At 36.3% G+C, this 12873-nt stretch overlaps 1 protein-coding gene across 5 annotated transcripts in view; it reads right to left on the bottom strand.

Annotated features, from left to right (window-relative positions):
* The window catches only part of LOC126259950 (signal transducer and activator of transcription 5B), a 147776-nt gene that overhangs the window by 102324 nt on the left and 32579 nt on the right, over positions 1–12873 (bottom strand). For all 5 annotated transcript variants that reach the window (XM_049957057.1, XM_049957054.1, XM_049957055.1 and 2 more), the window contains one exon: positions 10799–10913. In XM_049957057.1, coding sequence (XP_049813014.1) covers positions 10799–10913 — 115 coding nt within the window. The remainder of the gene's footprint in view (positions 1–10798; positions 10914–12873) is intronic.

Below are 12873 nucleotides of genomic sequence, written 5' to 3'. Positions count from 1 at the left end.
AGAGACATGTATAACTAATGCGCAATACCCAATCTCACAAATCCATAAAAATAAAATAGTTAATTCTATTAGAGCTATGTATGATACGTCATTTTAAAGAGGGAACTTGGCGGAATATAATACGTCAATAAAACGAAAATCTTTTTTTTTTTTTTTTAACCCAAAATCCGATTCCGGATCCACTTAAGGAGAAGTTTGTGAACTCGCAGATGACTTCATTTTTGCTTACAAATCTCCCAAAAAATATTTGAGCATATCTAGCTATTCTTTTTTTCTTTATGAACCTAACTTGAACACTTGTATAAAAATTGATTTGATTCGTTGTAATGATGCACAGTATTTCCCATGAACAGAAAGGTATATCTATTGACTGAGTAAGGGATACTTACCACAATGTAAGAAATATTGCTTACTACAACCAAGCAGCAATAGGCAGACATATCTCAAATCCATCTGATATTCAAGACAAACAGGGAACGAAATGGGTGACTGCATGGTTTTATGTACACAAAACAACCACTCACTTGCCACTATCCCTAAAAAAGTGGGGTGGCTGGTGTGTCTTAAAGACAAAGATAGTCATACCATAGGAGTAATTGCATTAGAAGGGTGCCTGTATACAGCAAGACTGACATATGGCTCCTGAAGAAGGGCAACAGAATTTTCAGTAATTACAGGGGACAACAGTCTGGAAGATTGACTGGTATCTCCTCATAACATCAGGGACACGGGGTTACCATGATTGTATTGGTATTGGAACTCAACTGAAATCAAGGGGAAACTGCAGCCATTGCAGCTTTTGTAAACCTTATCAAGGAACAAGAGTGGCAAGATGTTTATAGTGCTGATACAGTAGACGATAAATATAATGCTTTCCTCAAGACTTTTCTCGTGCTCTTTGAAAGTTGCTTTCCGTTAGAACGTTCAAAACAGGGTACTAGCACAAACAGGCAGCCTGGGTGGCTGACTAATGGGATAAGAATATAAGAATATCTTGTAGAACAAAGTGGCAATTATATCAAAACGTTAGAAACAGTCAAAATCTAAATGCAGCAGCCCATTACAAACAGTATTGTAAGGTGCTTAAAAAAGTTATTAGGAAGGCAAAAAGTATGTGGTATGCAGATAGAATAGCTAAGTCTCAGGATGAAATTAAAACCATATGGTCAGTCGTAAAGGAAGTGGCTGGTCTACAGAGACAGGTCGAGAATATAGAATCAGTGCGTAGTGGGGATGTCCATGTTACTGATAAGTCGCATATATGTACAGTATTTAATAATCACTTTCTGAATATAGCAGGTGAACTAAATAGAAACCTAGTCCCAACAGGGAATCATATAGCGCTCTTAGAAAAAAGTGTTCCGAGACTGTTACCTGAAATGCTCCTCCATGATACTGACAAGAGGGAGATTGAGTTAATAATTAAATCACTAAAGACCAAGAACTCGCATGGATATGATGGGGTATCTAGCAGAATACTGAAGTATTGTTCCACGTATGTTAGCTCAGTACTTAGCCATATCTGTAACTTTTCCTTTAGGAGTGGTCGGTTTCCTGACCGATTAAAGTACTCGGTAGTGAAGCCACTTTATAAAAAGGGAGACAGGGATAATGTTGACAATTATAGACCTATTTCTATGCCATTGGTGTTTGCTAAAGTTATCGAGAGGGTTGTATATACAAGGTTACTGCAGCATTTAAATTCACATAATTTGTTGTCAAATGTACAGTTTGGTTTTAGAAATGGCTTAACAACTGAAAATGCTATAGTCTCTTTTCTCTGTGAGGTTTTGGACGGATTAAATAAAAGGTTGCGAACGTTAGGTGTTTTCTTTGATTTAACGAAAGCTTTTGACTGTGTTGACCACAAAATATTACTGCAGAAGTTGGAACATTATGGAGTAAGGGGATTAGCTTACAATTGGTTCGCCTCCTACTTTAAGAACAGAAAGCAGAAGGTAATCCTCCGCAATATTGAGAGTGGTAATGATGTTCAGTCCCAATGGGGCACTGTTAAATGGGGCGTTCCCCAGGGGTCGGTGCTGGGGCCACTGCTGTTTCTTGTTTATATAAATGATATGCCTTCTAGTATTACAGGTGATTCAAAAATATTTCTGTTTGCTGATGACACCACCTTGGTAGTGAAGGATCTTGTGTGTAATATTGAAACATTTTCAAATAATGTAGTTCATGATATAAGTTCGTGGCTTGTGAAAAATAATTTGATGCTAAATCACAGTAAGACTCAGTTTTTACAGTTTCTAACTCACAATTCAACAAGAACTGACATTTTAATCAGACAGAATGGGCATGTTATAAGCGAGACGGAACAGTTCAAGTTCCTAGGCGTACGGATAGATAGTAAGCTGTTGTGGAAAGCTCATGTTCAGGATCTTGTTCAGAAACTAAATGCCGCTTTATTTACCATTAGAACAGTATCTGAAATAAGTGACATTTCAACACGAAAAGTAGTATACTTCGCATATTTTCATACGCTTATGTCATATGGTATTATTTTTTGGGGTAATTCTTCTGATTCAAAAAGGGTATTTTTGGCTCAAAAACGGGCTGTTCGAGCTATATATGGTGTAAGTTCGAAAACCTCTTGTCGACCCCTATTCAATAGTCTGGGAATTTTGACATTGCCCTCACAGTATGTATTTTCTTTAATGTCGTTTGTTGTTAGCAATATTAGCTTATTCCCAAGAGTTAGCAGCTTTCACTCAGTTAATACTAGGCAGAAATCAAATCTGCATGTGGAATGCACTTCCTTGACTCTTGTGCAGAAAGGAGTGCAGTATTCTGCTGCATCCATTTTCAATAAGCTACCACAAGAACTCAAAAATCTTAGCAGTAGCCCAAATACTTTTAAGTCTAAACTGAAGAGTTTCCTCATGGCTCACTCCTTCTATTCTGTCGAGGAGCTCCTGGAAGAGCTAAAAAATTAAGCAAATTCCAGTGTTACATTCTTGATTTTCTTTATTTAAACTAACGACTTGTCGCCTGAATATGTTTCTTATATTTCATTTTATCTGTTTCTACAATCGTGTTATAATTTCATGTATTGACTCGTTCCATGACCATGGAGACTTCTCCTAAATGTGATCCCACGGAACAATAAATAAATAAATAAATAAATTAATTAAATTTACCAAGTACATGTAACTCTACTGTACAGTCTAATGTTGACCTCCTACAGGGTAAAATACCCCCCCCCCCTTTCCCCTTCCAATTATGTTTATCTCCAGCCAGGGGCTATTCAGAAGGACGTCATCAGAAAATGAAATTCTATGGGTCTGAGTGTAGAATCTTTTGGTCATGCAGATACATTAGAGAACATGAAGAGGGAATGAGCAAGCTGAAGTTGGTGAAACTTGTGAAATGTAATGGCAGGACAAACAGAATTTTTGGCCATGATCAACACACAAATACGGATAGCTAAACTATAGTAACCCAACAACTCACCCTAATAGTACAAATATATATGCCTAATAACTGCAGATGATGAAGAGATTGTAAAAAATGTTTGACAACATAAAAGAAATTATTCAGTACATGAAGCGAGCCAGCTGCAGGAAAAAGAAGAGAAGGATAAATTGCAGAACAATATGGACAGCAGAAACAAATGAAATGAGAAACCACCTCACACAATTTTGCACAAAGTATAATTTAATCATTGCAAACATTTGGTTTCAAACTATAACAAAAGATTATATACTTGGAAGCAAATGGGAGATACCACAGGATGAATATGGGACCTGGACAAGTTCCAACAATAAGAGCTTACTGAGAATTTAAAATAGAACATTGGGGAATGACTAACTGAAATACGCAAAACAAATACAAGAAAAGATGAGTGGGTATCTTTGAGGGAAGAAATAATGAAGGTGGCAGAGGAACAGTTGAGCAAAGGTAGACTGCCTATTACATATTCTTGGATATTTACGTGAGACTTTAAATTTGACTGATGAAAGGTGGAAACATAAAAACGTACTAAATGAAGTAGACAAAAGGGAACACAGGTGCCTAAAAAATAAGTAAAATAGTCTTGCGATCAAGACCTTTTTTAGCAAAATTTATTGATATACCTGCGATCAATGTTTTCCTAGAACAATATTCCAGAAAATATCTAAAAAATAAATTTACAGACGGTGCAAACTGGCAAAGCAAGAAAGGCTAGAGTAGAAACACTAGACTATACAGCACACACGAATACAGGAAATATGTATACTGCGTACCAGTAAACAAAAACAAAGGAAAACTTTGGAGAAAAGAGAAGCAGCTGTATGACCACTAACAGTTAAAGTGGCAAGCCAGTGTCAAGCAAAGGAGGGAAGTATAAAAGAGGGAATGAATGCATCAAATGGCTACACAAAGGAAAGCAGCCGAAGACAACATTATGGAAAAGAAAATTCATGCATACGAGAGGGGAAGGATGTGATACTGCAATAAGAATGTAATACATCCATGGAGGACCTAAGCAAGACAAGGCGGCAGATATGGTTGACTTTCCCTCACAATTGTTAACAATTTTGGAAGAACCAACCATTAAAAACTTATTACAAAAGGTACATGAGATATATGAGACAGGTGAAATATCCTCAACTTCAAGAAGAAAGTAATACATCCGATCTCCAGAAGGCACATGCTGAAAGTTTTGAATATCACCAAATCATCAGTTTAATAAGTAAGTCATGGTTGCAAAATATTGATAGGAATTATTTACATCAGAATGCAAAAACTGGTAGAGGACAACCTCTAAGAAGATTAGTTTCATATCACACCATACCATATTTCAGAATTAACAGAATGATAAGCAGAGTTCATCATGAAGCTGAAAAATTAAGCTACCAGATGCACAAGAACTGATTTTTTTAATGAAAAGTTTCTTTAAATTCATTTGAGAAAGATTGCAGATCAGCCAGCTTGAGCACATTACCATTCAGACTGTCAAGCGAACCTGCGGCCTTCCATGCTAAATCTTACACCACAGGAGAAATTGGTCATGTGAGCTAGCCATCTCCCCTCCCTGTAAGCCAGAAGTCAAGCGCACCACCTACCAAACTTACGGCAAATCTAACTCCGTATGACATGGGCTTAAAAGAAGAAACATCTGCCGGCAGGCATTGGGGTTTGACTGCAGCAGGATCGTGGGGTATCAAGACTGCAGTTTATTGTTGTGCGATATTGCTGCTTGTATTGGTCAGGATTCCATGGCTGTCATGTAAATGTGGAATTGATGGAGTTTGGAAGGCCATAGTCAATACCATGCAGGATTTAGTCCGGAAACTGACTCGTTTGCGGTAAGATAAGTACCCACTTGAACAGTGAGACAGCTGTAACACCACAGTCTTCCTGTGGTCATTGTTGTGGAAGCAGACAGTTGCACAGGCAGTGGAATGTCCAACAACAGTGGACACAGAAGCAGCACTGCGACACATTCCCAAGTAAATCTCTGTTCTATATACGACATCAAGATGGGTGTATCTGTAATGCAGGGTCCGAGGAGAACAAACATTGCCAGACTGCATTTGTCATCTTCATATGGGACTGGTGCTTAGCTGGATGGTATGTGGTGCCACCATACACACAATACAATCATCTCCAGTTCACATAGTATGTCCTTTGTTGTCAAGCTGTCTTGACCTACCTCGATACATCACTTTCTCCAGAAGTCTCACACGCTGGAAACAACTGGTCAAGGGGTTACCAAGAGATGGCATGCCATCACTCACCACCCCCTACGATTGATGAACTCTGACAAAAAAATCTACTCACCAATCAGCGGCAGAATACACTCATAGAAGATAATGATTCTTCAGGTAGAAGGTTTGAAGAGAAAGGAAGTGAGTGAAGGAAAAGGTCTGGAAAAGTCTAGGAAAAGAGCTAGAGTTCAGAACCATAGGTCAGGGAGGACTTACCGGATGGGATCAGAAGGAAAGAGCACACACTGCCAGATGACAGTCATGACCTCGGTGCCTGTTTCACCAGATTCAACATCTGGATTCTGTCCCCAGACACCAGTTTCTCAGAACTCCGCAGGTGTGAACTAGCACAACAACATTTCCTTGGTTCTCACCCCCCACCTGGCCATAATTTACATTAATTTCTTCTGTCTCAGCATTTCTTCACAGTAAATTATCTTTTCTTCACTCCGTTTTAGTTTTCTACGTCTTTCATTTTCTTACCTATCAACTTTTTGCCATCTCTGTCACGCCTCAGTTATGTACAATGCCCTTAGCTTCTTACTCTTATTAACTCATACATGATGTTTTAGCAGTCATCTCTATCTTTCATATTACCCTGTCTTTCACTTTTAAGCTCACAGGTTTTCAAATCTTGTCTGGTGCAGAGCCCTACAATCAATCTTTCCTACTCATCCCATCCGGTAAGTCTCCCCTGATCTGCGGTTCTGGGTGACTTTTCCGAACTTAGCCCTTTCCCTAGACCTCTCCAGATGTTTTCCTTTGCCCCTCTTCCTTCCCCTTCAACCCTTCTGCCTGTGGCTCTGAAAGTCTGCCTAATTATAACCTCCTTTTATGCCTGTGTTCTGCCACAACTTGGTGAGTAGATTTTTTTATCTATACAATTACATTATATCATTTAAGTTCAGTTCAGCCTGATGCCCAGCTGGTTTAGAAACACTGTTGCTGCCAGCACAAGCAGATCTGTGTACTTAATTTCATGCCCTATACATGCCCAAATCACCTACAATTGTAATCAGGCCTTCTTCCTACTATACTGTGTATACACAATAAGTAAAATTTAGTTTTTGCTGTCCTTCCTGGTGTTACAATTTTAACTGCCAGCAACTTATAAACATTTGTACTGAAAATGGCTAGAGGATATAATTTCTTTATCTCAATTACATATAACCCTGCTTTTACGTTCCCAGAATTAACATTTTCCTACCATTTATTACATTTTGTATCATTCCTCTCAAATTTCCTACGTCCACAATGTTAATTTGCACACCCGACTTTGTGATAACATGTTTATAATTTTCCCACGGTTTATGCATTATCAAATAGAGTTTGTGGAGAAAAAATGATGCTGGCATGATGTTGGCTGTCCATTAGTGTTTACAAATATTACGTGTTTAAGTTTCTTGACACCAGGGCACACTACTCGGCGGGTTTGAACCGGTAAATGTGTAAAAGTTGGAACAATTCTTGCCGTATCTCCTGCCGCTGCCAAGCTCTACTTGGCGTGATGGCTGATAGGAGCAGCTAGGTTCGCTCAAATAAAGATATTATGACCAATCACAACCATTTCCAGACAGTCCCTAATGCGCAAAAACAGTTTCATGATTGTTGTGATCACGTGACATCTTCGACAAAGAATCAATTTAGCGTGTTTTGGCATTTGGCCACTTGTAGTGCTAGTTGACACAGTCATTCACTTTGCGTTATTCAAATGTTTTTAGTTTAAACACAGCACCGGTTACATATTTTTTTCATGCTGAGAAAAACATATTTTGAGAATTTATTCTCTATGTAAAGTGCAGTATTTATGTATGTATTTTTGGTGTTGTTACACAAACCAACAATGTGAGTGATAGGTTATGTATGTGGTTTTATACATAACTGAGGAGGCACAACACCTGATAACCTCAAAAGGACAACTACAGTGCAAGAGACACAGAATAACATATTTCAACACCACACAAAAAGCTTATGCACATATATGCACTTGACAACGAGAAAAAGTTCTCGAAAAGCGTTGTGCTAAGCATGAAAAAATATTTAACTAGTGCAGTATTGCATAAACTATATAATGAGTGACAGCTGCAGGCTCTCAAAACCATCGATGATGATGATGTATGAAATTGAGTCAAATGTTCTTACTTCTCATACAGTTATCAGTTCCAGTTACATCAATGGTTTTATTAGATTATATAAAGGGGAGCAAAAAGCTACAGTTTGTACAGAAACTAGACTGCAGTCATAAGAGATTACGAACATAGAAGAAGAAAGATTAGAGTTTAACATCCTATTGACAGCATGAGCATTAGTGATGGCATAGAAGCTCGAATCAAGAAAGGATGAAGAAGAAAATTGGCTTTAACCTGTTCAAAGGAACTATTTTGGCATTTGCCTGTAGAATTTAAGTAAATCATGGAAAAACTAAATCTGGACGAGTAGAATGGGATCTGAAACACATCCTCCCAAATGTTAGTCCATTGAAGGACATAAAAGGGAGGCAGTAGTTAAATACGTGTTGTAGACTACTTTATTCAACCTGTACACTGAGTAAACAGTAAAGCAAATGAAAGAGAAACTTGGAAAGGAAATTAAAGTTCAGGGAGAAGAAAGAAAAACTTTGAGGTTTGCTGGTAACATTGTAAATCTGTCGTAAACGGTCATGGACTTGGAAGATCAGTCCAACAACGGAATGAATAGTGTCTTGAAAAACTGTTATAAGATTATCATCAGCAGCAACAAAACAAAGAAGTAGTCCAAGTAAGTTAGGTGATGCTCAGAGAATTAATTTGGAAATATGTCACTGAAAGTTCATTATTTAGAGTAAGATAAGATATGGTGGTAAAAGTAAAGAAGATATCAAATGCAGACTAGCAATCATGAGAAAAATCTTTTCTGAAAGAGAGAAATATGTTACGCTATAACATATATTTAAATGTCAGGAAGTATTTTCAGAAAGTATTTGTCAGGAGTGCAGCCTTTTATGGAAGTTAAATGTGGATGATAAACAGTAAATTCAATAAGACAATAGTAGCTTTTGAAATGAACCAATACATAAGATTGCTGATGATTAAATGGATAGATTAGGTAAATGATGGAGAGGTACAGAATTGAATGGTGAGAAAATACATTTATGACACAACTTGACTAAAAGTAGGGTTAGGTTGATGGACATTCCCTGTGGCATCATGGAATAGTTAATTTAGTAATGGAGAAAACTGGGCGGGGGGGGGGGGGGGGTCCTTGAGGGAAGGAGGGAGGAATTCTAGGAGGAGACCAAGGCTTGACTACAGTAAGCAGGTCAAGTGCATGAGTCTTGCAGTAGTTGTGCAGAGATGCAGAGACGCACACAAATATACTAGCATCAAGTGCTGTAACAAATCTGTCTTCTGCGTATGGAATAAAAATTTAAATTACTGAGAAAATTCCAAAGAGGAAATGTAACAGCTAACTGACAGGATATCTATTACATAAAGTGATAAAGTGTAGTATCATATTTATATATGTATAATTAGAACACATATGTTGCTGTCAAGAAGAGGTCCCCAACGGCGCAAAACAACTTTTTGAAACTATCTATATGGTTATGTAAATGAAGATCCCAGGTGTTACACATTGCAGCCATTCAGGCTGGTAAGACTTCATTTGCGAGTAGCTCATGAAAAATATTTCAGAATTTTGTGTAATACTCAATAGCATTAAAAAATTTGCATTATATATTCCAGTTGTGCGGTATAATGGATAGGATAACAGCTTTGCTTGCAGGTCGTGGCTTCGAATGTCATCAGGTATACTTTTTTTTTATCTTTATCAAAATTACTTCAATTATTATTTTTATTCAATTAATTGGTTTAAATGTAATTTTTATTTCTATTTCTTTGTCACATCAGTTCAATCACCATTTGAGATTTTTCATTTGTTTAATTTTTTCTATCTTTTTTTCCAAGCAGAATTTTTGTGAATATGAATTTAATTATATTTACCTATTATAATGTTCATGTATTTGAAAATTCATGATCTTTTAGTTAAAAAACAAAAGATGAAATAATCTATTTATATTTGTGTAATGGTGGTGAGAAATGTATTTTTGCTACCCAATGTGCTTTTTTTTTTTTTTTTTTTGCAAGATAATCATCATACATATATGTAAAATATGACCTAAATATCTACTGAATTATGGACAAAAAAACCACAGGTGAAAAGTCAAACAAAAGATGGGTTTATAAGTAACACAAAATTCAAGCAAAATGAGAAATAGATATAATAAACACAATAATATGGACTAAAAAAACAAAGCGACAAAACAAAAGAAATTAAATCAAAATTAATACATAAAATCAATTAAAAACACATGGACAAAAATTTCAAGTGCAGAAAGAATGATACAAAGAACAATGAGAGCAAATAAAGTTGATATTATGATTAAAATTATGTGACAAAGGAATGGAATTAAAAAATTGCATTTAAATTAATTATTTGAATAAAAATGATGAAGAAGTTTTGATCAAGATTTAAAAATTTAAAAGAAATGTGCACCTGATGAGTTTCGACCCCAGAACCTCCTGCATGCAAAGTATCCTATTCATTACACCAAGCTATCAGAATAAAAAACTAAACCTTTTCCACGCAACAATACTGAGTGTCACACGAAGTTTCTATACATTTTTTTTTCATCAGTTATTCGTAAATGAGGGCTCACAAGGGTGAATGGCTAAAGTGATTGATACCTGGGATCTTGACCTGTGTCACCGTATAGATAGTTGCAAAAAGTCTATCGCACTGCTGAGGATCTCTCCTTGTGAGCTACTATATCAATTACAACGCAATACGGCATTGAGAATCTTTACACAGAACTTCAACTAAGACTATTGATAAAATATTTTGATGTGACACAGAAAGACCATTCTCAAAACTATTCTTAAGAATTAGGTATGAATTACTGAAACTGCTTAAAAGCCAAATGACAGTGTTACAGCCAACACAAATGAGATTTTTTGGTCTGTTTGTAGAAATATAATAAGCAAAGGTGCAAGGAACGATCCACTGTTACAAAGCAACAAACAAACACATTGATGCATATGCGGTGCTAGTCATACCTGAGGTGGGGTCATATGGACATTCAGCTTTCCTCCAACAAGGAGCCTTACTGTAGAAGTAAAACGTGTGTTTGTCTTCATAACTTGTGGTGGTTGTTTCTCTATTATGAATGTGCTGAAAAATAAAATATCTTTTTGAAAAGAAGGCAAATAAGAACTATATGTCTGTCAATTATATTATAATGTAGACATTAATAATTGTACCAATCAGAGAAGCTAAATGTTACAATGACATATCCTTACTCATTTGGTATGCGTACCTCTACATTTTTAGGAGTCACAAACACATTCTTTATTCAATGCTCACACTTCTCCCACTGTAACACATTTTCAATCTAACAATATGAATCTGCCTTCGACATTATATACACATTTATTAAGCGCTCCTGCATACAAGGACAATCCCAGTACTTTCTAATTTGTTATTTAATTTGTGTTCTCATATAGAAATACATTGAAATGAGTACGCTGTGTATGGTCTAACCTGGGGCCCTTCTCAATACATTTCCAAATGGTTGGTTGAAAACAAACTTGTCCAAAGCACCTTTCCAACACAAACTACATCAGCCCCACATACAAATTAATCCACAATGCATAACAGACAGTGTGCACCTTCTGGTTAAGTTCCTTTGTTGGCTTTATCAACAACCTTAATCCCTAAAGGATATAGACAGCAAACATGCTACATCATGTAAATTACAAGCATGTTTTCTGCCATCAGCATCAGTAATCAAGACTTCCACAACAGAATCTCCTTGTTTGCTGACAATTCAGTAATAATGCACAAATGTAGTGTCTCGCTGTGTATTCTTCAGCACTTTCTCCAGTTAGTCCTGAATCAGTTTTTCCACCAACTTTTTTCTCCATTCAGATATAAACTGTGTATCACCAAAAGCTAATAGTGCAATCAGATTTAAGGGTGTTACTGTAACATCTCATTAATTGTATGCAGTGATTTCAAATAAAAAAGGAGCATTCCAGGTAAAAAGGGTAACATTTATATGCAGATTGGGGATATGACACTAATCACGCAAACTTCGCAGCATACGAGGGGGGGGGGGGGGGATAATTAAATGAGAAAATTATGTAGATAAGTAATTTGCAGGTAGAAAACAATGAAGTGACAGGTGACTTAATGATAGATGCAGTTTGGAAGTTTTGTTCCAGTTAATGCACAAAGTAAGAGATGAGGAGAAAATACAGTACAAAACTAAGAATTACCATTGTTCAAAGAGATTATTTTGATTATTCAGCTACTTAAATCAACATTAAAGTACCAGAGTTTGAACAAACAAAGTAATGTAACAATTTTATGTAAGGGGCTCTTTCATTGGTAAAGTAAGTGAAATTTCAGATTATAGGTACACCATGTCTAGATTATTTAACCTCTTTTTTTCTAATAGAGAAGGCAGCATTGAAATGTGAATAGCAAATGCAACTTTACATTCTCTTTAATACCGTTATTCATCAGAAAATGGAAATTTGACATAAATGATAAGGTGACAAATAATATGAAACTGGTGGTTTTTAATAACATAAATGGGTTTTAACAAACGTCATACAATTTAGCATGTTTCACTTGTATATGTAAAAACGTCAAAAATCTGAGGGCAGTACTTCTTGAAATTTTATCCTCCATATAACTGCCCACATCATAGACTAACACCACATAAAAATACTCTAGAAATGTCTAATCAACAATGTTCTATGGTAAAGCAATACAACATGAAGTAGATTTCCATGTGGCAAGCACTATTCCAACACAGCATCTAATAACTATCACTTTTCCAGAAAGCTCACATGCAGAGGAGATTTTTAAGAGACTGGCTTACGAAGCAGTGATTAGGTCAAGTGGCAGACAGACTAAAATGTGTTCATCATCAAATGCCATATGTACACTCTAAGACAAATAAAATGACTCACCACAAAGAAATTATCCGAACGAGGTGGAAATACAGACAAACAAATTATTACTATTTCAGAAAAAATTGGATGATATATTCAAGAGCTTCACAAATTGTCCAAATCAATAATACACTGGTCTATGCCTGGCCCTTATGCAATCAGTTATTTGA

Source organism: Schistocerca nitens, chromosome 5 (genome assembly GCF_023898315.1).
Source record: "Schistocerca nitens isolate TAMUIC-IGC-003100 chromosome 5, iqSchNite1.1, whole genome shotgun sequence".
NCBI lineage: Eukaryota > Metazoa > Arthropoda > Insecta > Orthoptera > Acrididae > Schistocerca > Schistocerca nitens.
The sequence above is the reverse complement of the archived record's forward strand: the minus strand, read 5'-3'. Positions and strand labels throughout refer to the sequence as shown.